This window comes from Pituophis catenifer, unplaced genomic scaffold, assembly GCF_029215685.1.
Source record: "Pituophis catenifer annectens isolate HBS135680 unplaced genomic scaffold, rPitCat1.0.hap2 SCAF_3, whole genome shotgun sequence".
In the NCBI taxonomy this organism is placed as follows: domain Eukaryota; kingdom Metazoa; phylum Chordata; class Lepidosauria; order Squamata; family Colubridae; genus Pituophis; species Pituophis catenifer.
This window is the reverse complement of record NW_027256883.1, coordinates 42,018,581-42,037,554: the sequence shown is the minus strand read 5'-3', so window position 1 is coordinate 42,037,554 and position 18,974 is coordinate 42,018,581. Positions and strand designations below refer to the sequence as shown.

General features: G+C 40.1%; 1 protein-coding gene across 1 annotated transcript in view; it reads left to right on the top strand.

Moving 5' to 3' along the window:
- The window catches only part of RP1 (RP1 axonemal microtubule associated), a 203,545-nt gene that overhangs the window by 50,968 nt on the left and 133,603 nt on the right, over nt 1-18,974 (top strand). Inside the window, exons 18-20 of the mRNA XM_070942296.1 lie at nt 9,907-9,993; nt 11,639-11,771; nt 14,620-14,771. Of these exons, the coding sequence (XP_070798397.1) occupies nt 9,907-9,993; nt 11,639-11,771; nt 14,620-14,771 (372 nt within the window). The remainder of the gene's footprint in view (nt 1-9,906; nt 9,994-11,638; nt 11,772-14,619; nt 14,772-18,974) is intronic.

Below are 18,974 nucleotides of genomic sequence, written 5' to 3'. Positions count from 1 at the left end.
CCCATACCCTCTTCCTTGAAGCAATCTTTCAGTTATTGGAATGTTATAGTATAAGACCTACTTCTTATCTGGGTCTGGCTGTTTTCCAATATATAAGGTAAATGGCTTCATTTTATGAAATGTATACTTTATTCTATGTTTTTCTAATAGATTGCAATATCTTGCATATTACAATTTATAGATGCACTTTATTTTGAGTAATGCACTGAGATCAATGGATTTTTTTTCAGTGGCCTAGAGTCTGAATAGATTTTGTATTGCTGGTCACTTATTAGCATTTTCAAATATTTTCAAATTATATTATTTTAAGCCTGGTATCCTCTACATTTGTTAACCATGGAGGCTGACGAATTCTGAGAGTTGCAGTCCTTCCTCTCCGCAAGTTGTAATCATTAAGTTATGAAAACTGTCTAATGTTTGTTATAAGCATCAGATGCTGATGCTGATATACAATTTAGGACAAGAAATTTTGAAATGTAAGCCACAGTAGACCAGTAAGTGGACATGCAGATCTCATACTGCATAGAAAACATGTGAGTTGAAGTTATGTTTGCCTTGAAAGGATGATGTAATCCAAAGCATTTAGTCATGGGGGAGAAAATCCTTGCCAGCATATCTTATTATACAATGGTAAATCATTGTATTGATGAACAAAAAAACACAAGTTAAAATTTATCAAGCTGATCTAGCAATTTTTAGAGAACAGTCATGCTATTGGGTCAAATTATTCAATAAGCATTCTGAAGGCATGGTAGTACAGAGAATTCATGTACAGAATGTAATCTTTCTCTTCTTCAACATTTCAGATCATTGATCCGCCACCTCCAAATTGTGAATTGCTATTAAAGACAAACAAACCATCCTGTGGTTTCCTATATCACACAGTCATTATTTGTTTAACCATAGTTTACTGAATAGGATATACTGAAACACAACAATCCATGAACAATGATTTACAAACTACAATGTCTGGACCAATAGAACGTTCAAAGCTATGACACCATACCTTTCTCGGTTGGTGGGAGAATTTTGAGAACGTGCTATGAACACTTAACAAAATGACTGCCTTGGTGGGAAATGACTGAGCTTGACACTTGTACTTTGCAGCACTTTCTAATGAAGATCATTTGAATGGGGCTTTTTCCTAAAAAATGACTAAGTGCTTATTAAAAAGGATTAATGTTATACATTAAACATAAATCCCTTTCTAGTTGACAAGAAACTTCATAGATCTTTAAGCTTTCCAAAAAGAGAAAAAAACTCTCCAACTTTTCTTGTGGCTTTTTCAGTAAACTATATTTAAACAAACCAAACTTGTAGTTTGAAAAACATGAACTAGTTGATTTAAAGCAGCTAATTTTGTATGCATGGGAGGGGAACTTATCTTGTTCTAGGTGAAGATTGCAGATAAGAACATGGTGTAGTTACAAGTGTTTTCCAAGGGAAAAGGCAAACCGGATAGTTAGTTAAATAAGTATCTAGATATGAATGAATGGACTGCAATAAGACATTGTGCATCAGAGCTACCCACCATGTTTTTATTTAGAAAAGCCATAATTTAAAAATCATTCTATAGAAGATATGCTTTTTGAGAGTCTCTTCTTAAAGTGCATATGATACACAAAGCATGAAATGATTTATTTTTCAGGTTAAATAATGTAGTTATTTAATTTAAGAACAGCTAGGACACATGGACTATAGTAAAATGTGTGTGTGTATATGTGTCTATCTATCTCTAACTTTATCTCTCTCTCTCTGTGTAGATAGATTATAGATAGAGAGATAGATATAGATATAGATGATATATATGTAGATGTAGATATAGATGTATATATGGATATAGATGTATATATGGATATGGATATGGATACGGCTACAGCTACGGATACGGATACGGATATGGATATGGATATGGATATGGATATGGATATGGATATGGATATGGATATGGATATGGATATGGATATGGATTAGCCTATGGGCCATTTTAGTGTACAGGTTCAAAAACATATTACCAATAAAATTCTAAACAAACAATTTAAAATGAGAGTAGGCTAAAATACAATAGTTAGAGGATAAAATACAAAATAAAATAAAATATAGTAATAGTAAAACTACTTTTTGAAATATGTGGATGACCCAGAATGCTTTCCATTTTTTTTCCCTGAAGACTTGCACATTTATCTTAAACATACCTTTCAATTATATATCTTTTTCATCAAATATGTAAACAATCAGTTTACTTATGGTGTTTGTTTTAATATTTATTTAATTTAATGCAGATTTCTGAGGTTATACTCAACTTGAGATTCATGTTTGGTTCATAATCTTACTTTTCTCACATACCACACAATAGGATAAGCAGCTGCCCTACCCTCTAGGAATCTCTTTTCAGGTGTTCTACAATCACTATAAATCTTCTTACAAACACTTCACTCTTAGAACATCTTCCCACATTGATCTACTTTAATCTATCAGAAGGTTATATTCTGACATTACCTCTTTGTCTACCCATCTTGACCACTGATGTCCATTAGGACTTGACTCTGAGATCCGTTCTTCACACTATTAACTTTTAGCAGCTGGTGTCAGTCAGTTCTCAATTTCAGGAATACCTTCTCCAAAGAACATTTAGATCAGGGGTGTCAAACTCAAGGCCCAGGGCTAGATCCAGTCCACGGGGTGCTTAGATCTGGCCCGTGGGGCCACCCTGGAAACAGTGAAGGACTGGCCCATGGTGCCTCTGCCAGTGAAAATGGAGCTCACAAGGGCCACGGGTAGCACTCCTGACCTCCGTTTTCACTGGCAGGGGGTTGCAGAAGGCCATCACAGCCAAAAATGGAGCTCGGGAGCCCATTTTCTCTGGCAGAGTGACATTGAGCTGGCCATGCCCACCCTGGCCATGCCTACCCTGGCCCCCTGAGGTCAAATACAACCCTGATGCAGCCCTCAATGAAATCGAGTTTGACACCCCTGATTTAGATTATCTTTGTCTCCCCAATCATCTACCTCATTTTTCAATCATGATCACCCCTCACATCCTCCACATAAATTGTTTCAACTTCTACCTTCAAAACGATGCTATAGGGCACTGCACACCAGAACAACTAGACACAAGGACAGTTTTTTCTTGAATGCCATCACTCTGCTAAACAACTAATTCCCACAACACTGTCGAATTATTTACTATGACTGTATTACTATTATTCTTCTCACCCTTCCTAGTATCTATCTCTTCCCACATATGACTATAACCATGTTGCTTGTATCTTTACAATTTATATTGTTTTATTTTTTTCCTAGTATGATTTGATTGCTTATTAGTAACCTATGACCATCACTAAGTGTTGTATCTTATGATTCTTGATGAATGTATTTTATTTTTCTTTATGTACACTGAGAGCATATGCACCAAAGAGAAATTCCTTGTGTGTCCAATCACACTTGGCCAGTAAAGAATTCTGATCTGTTCTGTTCTGTTCCGTTCCGTTCCGTTCTATTCTATTCTATTCTATTCCTCAAATATGCAAAATACATCCTTTCTTTCCTTTTAATTTTTCACTAAACAATGTGTGTAAAGTTTAACAATACCTGAAGAGTATTTAAAAAGAAGTGGGAGTGGAGAGGAAAAATAGGTAAGAATTTTGCCATGACTAACTTGCTCTGGGTAACTCACCATGAGACAACTCACCACAGGACAAGATTTACACTAATATCAAAGAAATAGTGGAATAGAATAATCAAAGAAAAGATGCCAAAGGAGGGTCAAAATAAAATGTGAATGACAAAAATTAAAATATTTTTAAATTATTTTAAATAATTGAGTTATTAAATTGTCCTGCAGCGAGTTGGCCTGTGGCGACTTGGCCATGGTGAGTTGTCCAGCGGTGAGTTAGCCATGGTGAGTTGGCCGTGGTGAGTTGGCCATGGTGAGTTGTCCCATTCTCTTTCTGTGAAGCTTTTTCTTTAATTCTTATCCATCCAGGGCTCTGATCTGTTCAGGGCAGTGCTGGATGGTGAAAGGATGCAAGTAGAATAGAAACCAATGGAACTAGTTAGTTCCTGGTGTAATGTATTCCTCATCACAGCATCTTCTGTTTTAAAACTCAAAATTCATTATAAACTCAATATTTATTATTATAGCAACATCATCTCCCATTTGACAGATTTAATAATTAGTCCTTCACCCCAATTCTCTGTATCTGATGAAGAATACTTAATGTCCTATTTTCCTGATTTTCATTTGTCTGAACTTATGAGAATTTAAGGTTTTCACAGCCTTTAAAAGATTATACATCATTGTTCCTTCAAAGTCTTGCTGCTTCACTCTCTTTGGTTATTAGGAATCTTGAGTTCAAACTGCATTAGTTTCTTGCAAGATCTGATAAGGGATCAAAAAGGAGGAAAAGTAGGAATGGGGAGATTTTGAATTATCTAGGTCAAGACGGGAGATGAACTTTTGAACATGAATTGAATCAAGAACGAAAGCTTTAAGTATGGCTTCAATACTTTCTGATCATATCATTGTCTATCCAAATAGGTATCTTGGCACGTTCCTTGGAAGTATTAGCCAAAAAGGATTATCTTTGCTATCTGGCTAGTTCCTATAAAAGATAACACACTGAATTATATGGATTTCTAATTTGATTAAAAACAAAACAGGTTAATGTTTAGTGTCATGTATTAACCGAATCATTTTGCTGATATTACAGATCCTAGTTAGCACCAAGTATAACATGGTATGATATGTGAATCTACTAGTCTCTGTATTAATAATCAATTATCTTATCTCAATTAGTCAGCAATATTTTATTACATCTTCTCAATTACTCTGGTTCTTTAGTCTCTGAACATCAACTATCAAAATAACTTGATTTATATTAAGATCTATAATTGAGCATACATAGTATAGGCCTACTTAGCTCTTTTTGTACTGAAGGAAACACTGTTTCCCATTTCTAAATCAAGGAAACATCTTTTCAAAAATTCAACTCTTTATTTAAGGGCATTCCAATAGAAAATGTTTATGGAGATTCTCAGTCATCCAGGTCATGGTTGTCCCAAAGGTGTTGTTCAAAAGGCAACTAGACTTTCTTGGTTTTTTCATTGAAAACATTTCGTTTCTCATCCAAGAGCTGAAGAAGCTTCTTGGATGAAAAGTGAAATGTTTTCAGTGAAAAAAACCAAGAAAGTCTAGTTGCCTTTTTAACAGCCCTTTTGGGATTCCAACAGAAAAAAACCACCTAATTCCCCTGCTCTATCTCAATATTTTTTTAAAAAAATATTTTTCAAAATAAATGCATAAATAATAATAAATGGACGCACAGCAAAGTGTTATCTCTAGCATGCTTTTGAATCCTACATGGGAGCTGCAGAATTTTTAAGGAAGAGGTGGGTGTCTATATTTGACCCCTATGCTTGGAAGTGTGTTCAGTTTCCAAGGAAAATATAAGAAAGGGGAGGGGGAAGTGGGAAGTTGAGGGAATAGACAACAACTGCACTGACAAGCATTCTCAGGCGTGTTACCATTTGTATTCATCATGACATTTTGGGGTGGAAAGATAAACTTTCCTCATGCCCACAACATGTTCTTAGAATTCCTAATGTGCTCATTGTCTGCTGTGTACCAATTCCACTGCTACAACTATCAGTGTGGTTTACAAAGATATTGTCATTCCCCTGGATTACAGAATAGTGGTAGGAAAGGATTGAAATGTATTTAGATTTAACAATCTAGCCATGTATACAACATACAAACCAATAGCTCTGGTTGGTTATGTAATCTTTCCCATTAATTGATATCAAAAAAATCTTAAAGTGGAAAAGGCTGAAAGAGGACAAATTTCTGATCATATCAGAGCAGTTGGTATAAAACCAATAAGATCTCATTGGTTTCCAAGTGATTAAAATGGGATTATTTTCATGAGATCCTTCAGATTATTTGGTATGAAACTGTCTGGTAAAGGTTTACTGAATTTATATTGTTATATAAAGTGCACTGTATAGAGAACCAAGAGAACAACAGAGATGGAACACAATATTTCCTGGGTATTTTAGAAACAGAAGTTTAGATGGAGAGAATGCTTTAAAATGAAAAGCAAGTATTGAAGATTTAATTCTAATTAAAATCTGTACATAAAAAGTCAGAGGCATTGTGGAGGGAGGTCAACCAACCAAATGGTTCCGTCCCAGGCGCCTGATGGACCCCGAAAGGTTCCTGATGGAGCTTGGGCCATTTCCTGAGACTCTGGCTCACGACTCGACTGAGGACCTGGTGGTCGCCTGGGACAGGGCGGCTACTGGGGCCTTGGACCGCGTCATGCCTTTGCGGCCTCTGACCTGATGCCGATCTCGTCTAGCTCCTTGGTTTTCCGAGGAGCTGAGAGAGATGAAACATCGGAAAAGACGCCTGGAGAGCGATTGGAGGACAAGCCGATCTGAATCTGACCGAACACAGGTGAGATCTTATATTAAGACCTACTTAGTGGCGATAAGCTACTTCTCCGCTCTTATTGCATCTGCAGAGAACCGCCCAGCTGCGCTGTTTAGAGTGACCCGCTCCCTACTTCAGGTGGGGGTACGGGAAGATCCCTTAAAGGGTCGAGCTGAGGATTTTGTACAATTCCTGCATGATAAAGTCACTCAGATTCGGGAAGGCCTGGACTCCGATTGGGTAGATCCAGGGGAGGAGACGGGGGCAGGTCTTGAGAGCGTTCTCTGGGAAGAGTTTGACTCTGTGGCTCCTGAGGACGTGGAATGGATTCTGGGCAAGCTTAACGCTGCCACATGTTTATTGGACCCGTGTCCCTCCTGGTTGGTACTGGCCTCCCGGGAAGTTACAAGAGGCTGGCTCCAGGGGATTATAAATGCTTCTCTGAGTGAGGGTGTCTTTCCCGCCGCCTTGAAAGAGGCGGTTGTGAAGCCCCTCTTCAAGAAGCCTTCCTTGGACCCGGCTATATTATCAAATTATCATCCAGTCTCCAATCTTTGCTTTGTTGCGAAGGTTGTTGAGAGTGTGGTGGCGCGACAACTACCCCGATACCTGGATGAAGTTGTCTATTTGGATCCATTCCAGTCGGGCTTCAGGTCACGATACAGCACGGAAACGGCATTGGTCGCATTGGTGGATGATCTCTGGAGGGCTTGGGACAGAGGTTGCTCCTCTATCCTGGTCCTATTAGATCTCTCAGCGGCTTTTGATACCATCGACCATGGTATCTTACTGCACCGGCTGGAGGGGTTAGGAATAGGGGGCACCGTGCTTCGGTGGTTCTCCTCCTTCCTCTCTGACCGTTCGCAGTTTGTGTTGGCAGGGGGGCAGACGTCGACCTCGACGCACCTTATTTGTGGGGTGCCGCAAGGGTCAGTCCTCTCACCCCTTCTGTTCAACATTTATGTAAAACCGCTAGGTGAGATCATCCGTGGTTTTGGCGTGAGTGTTCATCAGTATGCTGATGACACACAGCTATACATCTCCACCCCAGACCACCCCAATGATGCCCTTGCTGTGATGTCCCGTTGCCTGGAGGCCGTGTGGATCTGGATGGGGAGAAACAAGCTCAGACTCAACCCCTCCAAGACCGAGTGGCTGTGGCTTCCGGCGTCCCGGTATAGTCAGCTGGTACCATCACTGACAATAGGGGATGAGATCTTGCTCCCCACAGAGAGGGCCCGAAACTTGGGTGTCCTCCTGGATTCATGGTTATCTTTAGAAGATCATTTGACGGCCGTGGCCAGGGGTGCCTTTTATCAGGTTCACCTGATCCACCAGTTGCGTCCCTTTCTGGACCGGGACGCCTTGCACACAGTCACTCATGCCCTAGTTACCTCCCGTATGGACTACTGTAATGCTCTCTACATGGGGCTCCCCTTGAAAAGCACCCGGAGGCTCCAACTGGTCCAGAACGTAGCTGCACGGGTGATTATGGGCGCAGCTCATTACGCCCATGTAACATCTCTCCTACGCGAGCTGCACTGGCTCCCGGTGGTCTTCCGGGTGCGATTCAAGGTGTTAGTTATCACCTTTAAAGCGCTCCATGGCTTAGGACCTGGGTACCTACGAGACCGTCTTTTGCCACCAATAGCCTCCCACCGACCAGTTCGTTCTCACAGGGAGGGACTACTCAGGGTACCGTCAGTCAAATTATGTCAACTGGCGACTCCCAGGGGGAGGGCCTTCTCTGTGGGGGCTCCAACCCTTTGGAATGAACTGCCCCTGGAGATACGGAATATCCCTGATCTCCATGCTTTCCGCCGTGCCCTCAAGACCCTGATGTTCCAACAAGCAGGGCTAAACATACAAACATGTGAATGATTTTTTAAATGTTATCTAATTCTGGGTTTTATTTAATTGACGAAACTAAGTAATAATTTTAATTAGCAATTTTATGATGTTTGTGTGTCTATATTTTTCTTGACTGTACACCGCCTTGAGTCCTACGGGAGAAAGGCGGTATAGAAATATAATAAATAAATAAATAAATAAATAAATAAATAAATAAATAATAAATAAATAAATTAATAAATAAATAAATAAATAAATAAATAAAGTAAGGCAAGAAATGTTGTATTGCAAGCTCATTCTCCCACCTTGTCTTTATAAATTTTATAAACTTACCCCTCTTTCTCCCCTCCCCCAAAGTGGATTAGATACTAGTACAAATAAAATCTAAGGATTACAAATATATTAACACAGGCTGTATTTCAAATTAAATTTCATAATTTGTCTAGATACATTTTAATACATTTCTTCTTAATTAGTTAATATCCTAATCAAACAATTTCTTAATTTATTCCACAGCTTTGTCTTCATAATGTTAAATTGACTGATCTATGCCCATTTAATATTAGATTGTTACATACGTAGTCGAGCATCTGTTTCCTGAATCTCAAATGATACAGAAAGTAATGACTGTACTAAATATAAATACTTCACTTTATGGCTGATTTAATGCATTAATAGATCAAGTAATCACTTATATATGGTGAAGAAAATGTGTGCTTATCACTGTATATATGACTTCATGAAAAAACAATAGTGATGATGTTACTGATCATAGAAATAAATATCGGTGTATATATATGTGTGTGTGTATGTATGTATATATGTATATATATCTGTATATGTATAAATACACATGCATGTCTACATCCATATCAAATAGTACTTTATACAGTTGCATATAGAGGGACACAGTGGCTCAGTGGCTAAGACGCTGAGCTTGTTGATCGAAAGGTCGACAGTTCAGTGGTTCGAATCCTTAGTGCCGCATAATGGGGTGAGCTCCCATTCCTTATCCCAGCTTCTGCCAACCTAGCAGTTCAAAAGCACGTAAAAAATGTAAGTAGAAAAATAGGGACCACTTTGGTGGGAAGGTAACAGCATTCTGTGCACCTTTGGCATTTAGTCATGCTGGCCACATGACCATGGAGACGTCTTCGGATAGGACTGGCTCTTTGGCTTTGAAACAGAGATGAGCACCCTCCCCTAGAGTTGGGAACGACTAGCACACATGTGCGAGGGGAACCTTTATCTTTACCTTTACCTTTACCTTCACCTTCACCTTCACCTTCACCTTTATCATTACCTTACAGTTGCATGGGTGGTTGGTCTTGAGAAGGTGCTTTACTTCATAGAGAAGAGACCAATTGCTTTGATGTTAGTAGAGGCACAATGCTTTGCTCACTGTTGTGATCATGGAAGCACATCATAGGGGTGTTTTGCTTTTTTTCCAGAAAGCAAAGCGTCTCTTCAAAGATCAACCCAGCCCTAGTGCTCCATATAAATCATAGGACCTGCATGCGGCAATGATTGTGTCACGCTATGTTCCTATCTCTTTATCTTTTTATATAACATAACTATTTCTTTGTGACATGTTGTATCTGTTTTTATTTCTGACTATTCAGGTTGAAATGAAAGATATTGGTAACATTTACAAAATCAGAATAGGCCACGATGGATCAAGTCAATATGCAGACTGGATGTTGGAAAAGGTCAGGTTCCTGGTACACTTTGCAATGTTTCTTATTCCCTGTCACTGAATATTATATTTAGACCAATTACTCCATCTCATGGCCTCCTAATATGTTGGGACCACTAGGAATTCAGGAAGTTGATGTAGTACAGCTAGAAGACAATAGGTTAGCTATTTAAACAGATAAATAGATGCTATTTCTTTTTAAACAAATGAACAAGAGATTTTTTTTTTAAATAGCCCAGAATTGTCTTGATGCAATATGAAATATTGTTCATCAAATTATATTATCATATAAGTGCAAGCCATTTGCTGAAGACCTGGCTCTGCCAGCTGGCTTGGAGCCACAATGGAGCAATATCACACTGGAGTTGGTTAATGGATTAGAAATATCTTACCTTCCTACCTGCTCCGTTCCTCCCCATCTTTTAACTGCAATTTTATTTTTGATTGTAATTCTATTTTACTGTTTTTAAATATATTTATATTTTAATCTTTAAAGCTTCTAGTTTTATAACCTGCTCAGGGTTGCTTTGAGGTTGAGTGGCAAATAAATCCAATAAAGAGAGAAATAAGAAATAAGTAAATATCCACACAGGTGTGGACTTTCTAAAACAAGTTCATGATTAACATCTCATTTCAATAATACATTCAATATAGATTATCTTCTACCTCTTAACCTGGCAAAATAATTACAAGAAAATAATTATTTTCTTGTAAATATATATAGGTTGACAAAATGGGGTGCATTAAAATAATGACCAGTTTTTGATCTTCTCTAAAAGTTAGGGCAGGTCACAGAACCTTTTAGTACTAGCCATGCCAGCTGGAGTTCCCAGATACTATAGTACAGTATGTGGAGGCCCATAACTTTCCCATTTTAGTTCTAAAGAGCGTTTACCCCAGTGCAACCATGATCCCATTTTATTGTCTTTTGCTCACAAGACCAAGTAAATTGATTATTTTATTAGAATACCTGTATTTGCTCTGCAATACAGCTATTGGAGAAGTAGAAGTAGATTGGTCTCTTGCTTAGTATCCTATGCAGAGTTGTGTTTTATTCTGTAAGCTTAATTTACAAAGAAAAACTTTTAATAGACGTACTCTAATAGCAATAGTTGCTACTCAAGGACTTGTACTGTTTGAAATAGAACACTCAAAATGGAAGTGAAAATATTTTCAGTCTAACTCTCATTCTTTCAGAGATTCTGTTATTTTTCTATTTTGTTGATTCATTTTCCTTTAGTATCTGAGTCCAAGGTTCATAAGTATGGTTTCTGGATTTGAAAGGATGACCTTCATTCAAAGAAACACGTAACTTACTGGAACATGGGTTTTTCCTGGCACTGTAGCTATTTTGTGTATATCAGTAAAGGGAGCTGGTCTAATAAGGACAAAGCATTAGAACATAAAGTGATCAGGTTTATTTCTGCAAAAGTCTTTTATATCAAATTGAAAATGTTCAGTGTTAAAATTCAGTTTAAAGAAATTAAATTGGACTGCTTTCTGAAGCTAACTATAAGAAAGAGGTATGAATAAGTTATTGGTTATCCTAAGTTTTAATTTTACTTTCTTTTATAGTTGCGCTGCAATTGTGGCAAGACTCCGCAGTTAAAACCAACCCCACAGTTTTATGCAACTGTTTCCTGTTCTTTCTTTGATAGGTAACATTACAACATCTGAAGACTGGTAGAATTTTGAAGTTCCCCACAAACAAATGGCTGTCCTGGAATGAAGGAAATGGAAATACTGTGTGTGAACTTTCTGTTGCAGAAAATGGAAGAAGCCTTTATCCAAGTAATCAATTTATTTTCTATCCAGGAAGTCTAACAAGTCTAACATACAAGATGATAGCTGCATAATTGAAGTCCTGTTCCTTTTATATATTAATCACATATACAACACACTTAAAAAAAGATGTAGGTCTTCAGTAATGAGATCTTGGCTGCTCTTTTTATTTTTTTTTAAATACCCTTTCACCTTCCATGGTGGATACTTTTGACAAAGAAGTATAAATATGTGAAAAGAAATACAATATATTGTCCTATACCAAGTTAGCTTTAAAAAAAAAAATTCTAAAAATTATTTTAGAATGTTGCTGGCCAAAGCTTACTAAAGTTCCAACCGGAGTTCCCAGGCATATATCTACAGATTAGGCATTGAACCTGGACCTCCTTTTGCCAATCAGTGTTCTCTACAATCACTGCAAGAATATAATTTATGCAAAAATCTTGCTTTCGTGGAAGAGATTAGGTTGTCCTTTACCCACTTACCTAGAATAAGTCTCATTTCATTTGTAGGTGTTTAGTATTGAATAGAGAGTATAGAACTGCTATATAATACACTTGAGTCACCAGAATGCCAAAGAGAAAGACTCAAGACGAGGCTTGCAAAAAAAACTGATTTTATTTATGGCCAAAAACAAAATACTGGGTAGAACTATATCCAGAACATACAGATACAATGCATGCGAGGAGATAGCCACACCTTGGGGAAGGTATGGCGTCCTTTTATACCCTCAGAGACGTCAGCTTAGTACCCAACTCTGGCCTCCCAATCTAGGCCCGTGCATTCCTTGTTGCCCTGCAAGGGGGAATAGAAACTTCCCAATTAGTCATCTTGAGCATTTCTTTGTTTACTCAATTGGCCACTTAGGCCCCCTGGCCCTGGAAAGTAGGAGTCTATCCAGATCAACATAAATTAAGACTGAGGTGTAAATTATGCCTTGGAGATATACGTACCATGCTCTTAGATGGCACAAGAAAAAAACAGGGAGAAGATTGATAGGGGTTCAGGTCAAATGGCAGGGACATATGTTTGACAAATACATTACAGGCCTAATAACAGAATATGTTTGTTACAGGAGATACAAATATAAAGGCATAATATATGTGATACAAATACAAAGGCATATGTGTATTACAAGAACCTAATGGTTACAGAAACTAGTATACCAGTATATCATATCCTAGTATTATTTATTATATCCTTATTATTGTTTCCCTTCAATTAGATGGAGTGAAATAATCTGGATCCTATTCTCTGCACTCTGTGGAAATGAACAGGGAAAAAGTGGTGGTTATCATATGGGACCTCTTTCCTCTTTGACCCCAAAAATGTTGTGTTTAGGCACCTTTTAGAAATTCCCTTTTTTATGTTGGCTTTGCCTAGCTTTTAAAGTCTGTTCTTCCCCCATGATTTGTTCCTTGCTTTTAATGGATTTTTTACATTCTGCTTTCAATTCCATTTTTTTCTCTTGTTCTATACCAGTGATGGCTAACCTTTTGGCCGTGTGCAAAAAGCGGGGGGAGTGGGGGAGGGGGTTTGTGTGCATGCATGCCCACACCCATAATTCAATGTCCCCCATGCCCCACCCCCATGCTCCCCTGTGCATGCGCGCACGAACCCCCGTGCCCTGTTTTGGGCCTAGCAGGCCTCCCTGAAGCCTTCGGAGGCCAGAAATGGCCCGTTTTCCCCCCTCCCCAGGCTCCAGAGACTTTCTTGGAGCCTGGGGAGGGCAAAACTGGCCTTCTCTGCCACCCTGGGGGCCCTCTGGAGGCCAGAAATGGCTCATTTCATGACTTCCAGTGGGCCTGGATAGCCCGTTTTTTGCCCTCCCAAGACTTCAGGTCTTTCTTGGAGCCTGGGAAGGGTGAAAACAGCCTCCCCACCACCCCTGGAGGCCCTCCAGAGGCCGAAAACGCCCTCCCAGAGCCTCCACGCGAGCCCTGTACTTACCTGGCATCCAAAATGGGCCACGTGGAGAACCCTGGGAGGGGAGGGGTGGCATGGGTGGTGCCAGCTGAAAATCAGCTGGCCGGCATGCGCATGCGTGCTGGAGCTGAGCTAGGGCAACGGCTTGCATGCCTACAGATATGGCTCTGCATGCCACCTGTGGCATGCATGCCATAGGTTTGCTATCATGATTCCATACCATATTTGATTGCATTGTAAGCCACTTTTGTATTTTTTTTAATAAGAAGAAATATGGGGAGGAACTTTGTTTGAAGGGGGGAAAAAACACATTTTCTTTAGAACTAACATGGTTCACTTTTTCAGTGCTTCTTCTACAAACAGTGTGTTCCTCTCCTAATGCAAAATCATTTTGATGTTTTCGAAAACATCATTTTGATACCTCCTCTGGTAGTTCCAATAGTTTGAAAAGTCTTTTTCACATTTATGACCCTTTCAGTCAGATAGCAAAAGCACCAAGAGAGGTTCCTGCACATACTCCAATGTCTCTTCTTGCTAATGCAACTACCCAGAAAGGGAAGTTGTACCCTCTCCATTCCACAGTTAATGAAGTGTGTAGGAAGTGAATTGCCTTAGCAAAGTCAGTTATGACTACTTCAACACATGGATTTGGCATAAGCCATGGCAATATCCTATAAGTCCCAATATGGTGAAGATGCCAATTTTTGGTGCATAAAAATGGTGTCATTTGTGTGATGAAACCATGACACATGTGAGATCATTCTCCTCCTTTGATTCCATGCAGTTTGTATATCTCTAATTTCAAATAACAATCATGAGACATTATGGTAAACAAATACTGTATTTGACAGTAAATCTAAGACGGAAATTTGTTTGTATTATATACATTTAAGTCATTAATGTATTTTGAGCTATGATTCTCTTTCCCTAGTTGTGAGTTATCAGATTTATGTATCTACTGGGCATCTGGAACACGCTGAAACCACTTCTTCCATTTATCTGTGCATATATGGAGAAAGAGGAGATTCTGGTTTGAGACTTCTTGCTAAATCAGACCAACCTATAAAATTTCAGAGAGGAATGGTAAGTATGCTTAAATAATACATTCATAATACATAAACTATTTATTTATAAGTTAATTATAGAGAAACTAAATGTGACTTTAATGCAGAACATTACATCAATTTTGAAGGAAATGGAATCAAACTTCAGACTTTAAGTCACCATTCAATTTACCTATATCCTGTTACATCTTATAATATATTCCGTTCTGTACAATATCTATATCCAGATCTATTTATGTCTAAATATCCTATTTTCATAATGAAAAATTATGCCTCCCGTCCAACTACCACTATGAATAATGAAAAACAGGATTCTAAAAATATATTAAAGAAAAGAAATGATACATCAATAAAAAACGAAGAAAACATGCAAAAATCTTTGAGCAAGGCTTTCAGTTTTAGATGCTTAAATGTAGACATGTGGATTATGGAAATGTATTGAATACGAGATAGCCATACTTTTGACATTAGAATAAATTGTGTTGATTATTTGGTTATTGACTACATTCTTCTTGTGGTGTTAAAGTCTATTGGAAAATATTATGTACAGAGACTTATCCGAATGTGACATAGTTGGTACTAGAAGTACTTTAGTAATTCTGGTGCCAACTATGTCACATTCTGATAAGTCTCTGTATGTAGTATTTTCTATTGGAAAATACTATAGAAGTATAGAATAGAATTTTTATTTATTTATTTATTTATTTATTTGATTTGATTTCTATACCGCCCTACTCCCGAAGGACTCAGGGCGGTGCACAGCCAAACAATAAAACACATACATACAAAATTTAAAAGTAGAATAAAATCAAATTAAATAATTTTGGCCCTGACAAATTTAAAACCCCAAACTTTTAAAACCAATTTAAAATTGAATGTATAAAATACTAAAAGATATTTAAAAATTAAAAATCTTTTATAAAAGAGGGAGAAAATTAGGCCAGGCCCGCCTGGTGAAATAGTAAGGTCTTTAAAGCGCGGCGGAAGGTCCGCAGATCCGGGATCCTCTGTATCTCTGGGGGGAGCTCGTTCCAGATAGTAGGTGCCCCCACAGAGAAGGCTCTCCCCCTGGGGACCGCCAGTCGGCATTGTTTGGCTGACGGCACCCGGAGGAGCCCCTCTCTATGGGAGCGTACCGGCCAGTGGGAGGCTATTGGTGGTAGTAGGCGGTCCCGCAAGTACCCAGGTCCTAAGCCATGGAGCGCTTTAAAGGTGATAACCAAAACTTTGAAGCGCACCCGGAAGACCACCGGGAGCCAGTGCAGCTCGCGCAGGAGGGGTGTTATATGGGAACGCCATGTCACTCCCATTACCACCCGCGCGGCCGCACTCTGCGCCAGTTGGAGCCTCCGGGTGCTCCTCAAGGGGAGCCCCATGTAGAGAGCATTGCAATAGTCCAGGCTGGAGGTGACAAGGGCATGAGTGACCGTGTGTAATGAGTCCCGATCCAGAAAGGGACGCAACTGGCGAATCAGGTGAACCTGATGAAAAATCCTCCCGGTCACGGCTGTCAAGTGCTCTTCTAAAGACAGCTGTGAATCCAGGAGGACGCCCAAGTTGCGAGCCCTCTCCATGGGGGCCAATGATTCGCCCCCAATAGTCAGTGATGGCGTCAACTGACTATATCGGGACGTCGGAAACCACAGCCACTCGGTCTTGGATGGGTTGAGCCTGAGCCTGTTCCTCCCCATCCAGATCCGTACGGCCTCCAGGCACCGGGACATCACTTCAAGGGCATCGTTGGGGTGATCCGGGGTGGAGATGTACAGCTGGGTGTCATCAGCATACTGATGGTACTCCACCCCGAAACCACGGATGATCTCGCCCAGCGGCTTCACATAAATGTTGAACAGGAGAGGCGAGAGGACCGACCCTTGCGGCACCCCACATATGAGGGGCCTCGGGGTCGACCTCTGTCCCCCTGTCAACACAGACTGAGACCGGTCAGAGAGAAAGGAGGAGAACCACTGCAACACAGTGCCTCCCACCCCTAACTCTTCCAACCGGTGCAGCATGATACCATGGTCGATGGTATCAAAAGCCACTGAGAGATCTAACAGGACCAGGACAGAGGAGCATCCCCTGTCCCAAGCCCTCCAGAGATCATCAACCAACATGACCAATGCCGTTTCCGTGCTGTACCCGGGCCTGAAGCCTGACTGGAACGGATCCAGATACGTCATTTCATCCAGGTGCTGGGGGAGCTGTTGCGCGACCACACTCTCAACAACCTTCGCCACGAAGCGAAGGTTGGAGACCGGACGATAATTTACCAACATTGCCGGGTCCAGGGAAGGCTTCTTGAGGAGAGGTCTCACCACCGCCTCTTTCAAGGCGGCGGGAAAGTCACCCTCACCCAGCGAAGCGTTTATAATCCCCTGGAGCCAGCCTCATGTCACTTCCTGGGAAGCCAGTACTAACCAGGAAGGACACGGGTCCAATAAACAAGTGGTCGCATTCAGTCTACCCAGAATCCTGTCCACGTCCTCAGGGGTCACAGGATCAAACTCATCCCAGATAACATTCTCAAGACCTGCCCCTGTCTCTCCCCCTGAGACTACCCAGTCGGAGTCCAAATCTTCCTGAATCTGAGTGATTTTGTCATACAGATACTGAACAAAATCCTCGGCTCTACCCTCCAAGGGGTCCTCCCGTGCTTCCTGATGGAGCAGGGAGCGGGTCACCCTAAAGAGGGCGGCCGGGCGATTATCTGATGATGCAATAAGAGCAGCAAAATAGCTACATTTCACTGCTTTTATCGCCACTAAGTAATTCCTAATGTGGGATCTTACTAGTGTCCGGTCAGATTCAGAAAGACTGGCCCTTCAACTACTCTCTAGGCGTCTTTTCCGGCGCTTCAATTCTTTATTAGCCAAGTGTGATTGAACACACAAGGAATTTGTCTTGGTGCACACACTCTCAGTGTACATAAAAGAAAAAATACATTTGTCAAGAATCATAAGGTATAATAATTATAGTCATAATTAAGATAACCAATCAAATCATATTAGGAAACAGTCAATATAAATCGTAAGGATACCAGCAACAAGGTTACAGTCATACAGTCATAAGTGGGAGGAGATGGGTGATAGGAATGATGAGAAGAGTAATAGTAATGCAGACTTAATAACTAGTTTGACAGTGTTGAGGGAATTATTTGTTTAGCAGAGTGATGGCATTTGGGAAAAAACTGTTCTTGTGTCTGGTTATTCTGGTGTGCAGTGCTCTATAGCATCGTTTTGAGGGTAGGAGTTGAAACAGTTTATGTCCAGGATGCAAGGGGTCTGTAAATATTTTTACAGATCTCTTTTTGACTCCTGCAGTATACAGGTCCTCAATGGAAGGCAGATTGGTAGTAATTGTTTTTTCTGCAGTTCTAATTATCCTCTGAAGTCTGTGTCTGTCTTGTTGGGTTGCAGAACCAAACCAGACAGTTATAGAGGTGCAGATGACAGACTTAATAATTCCTCTGTAGAACTGTATCAGCAGCTCCTTGGGCAGTTTGAGCTTTCTGAGTTGGTGCAGAAAGAACATTCTTTGTTGTGCTTTTTTGATGCCGTTTTTGATGTTAGGTGTCCATTTCAGGTTGTGAGATATGGTAGAACCTAGAAATTTGAAGGTCTCTACTGTTGATACTGTGTTGTCTAGTATTGTAAGAGGTGGTAGTATGGGAGGGTTTCTCCTAAAGTCCACCACCATTTCTACGGTTTTGAGTGTGTTAAATTCCAGATTGTTCTGGTCGCACCACGAGGCTAGTTGTTCAACCTCCCGTATGTGGATTCATCATTGTCTTGAATGAGACCGATCATTACGAACTTCAGTAGTTTAACAGATGGATTGTTTGAGATGCAGTCTTTGGTATATAGAGAGAAGTGGAGAGAGCACACAGCCTTGTGGGGCCCCTGTGCTAATTGTACAGGTATCTGATGTGATTCTGCTTAGCTTCACCTGCTGCTTCCTGTTAGGAAGCTTATGAGCCATTTACAAGTGTGTTCATGTACCTGTAGCTGGTTTATCTTAGAAGAATGTGTGGAATGATGGTGTTGAATGCTGAACTAAAGTCTACAAAGAGGACCCTTGCGTAGGTCTTTCGAGATTCAATATGTTGTAGAATGTAGTGCAAAGCCATATTAATAGCATCATCTGTTGATCTATTTGCTCGGTATGCAAATTGCAGAGGGTCTAACAGCGGATCCATGATGGTTTTCAAGTGGGACAGCAC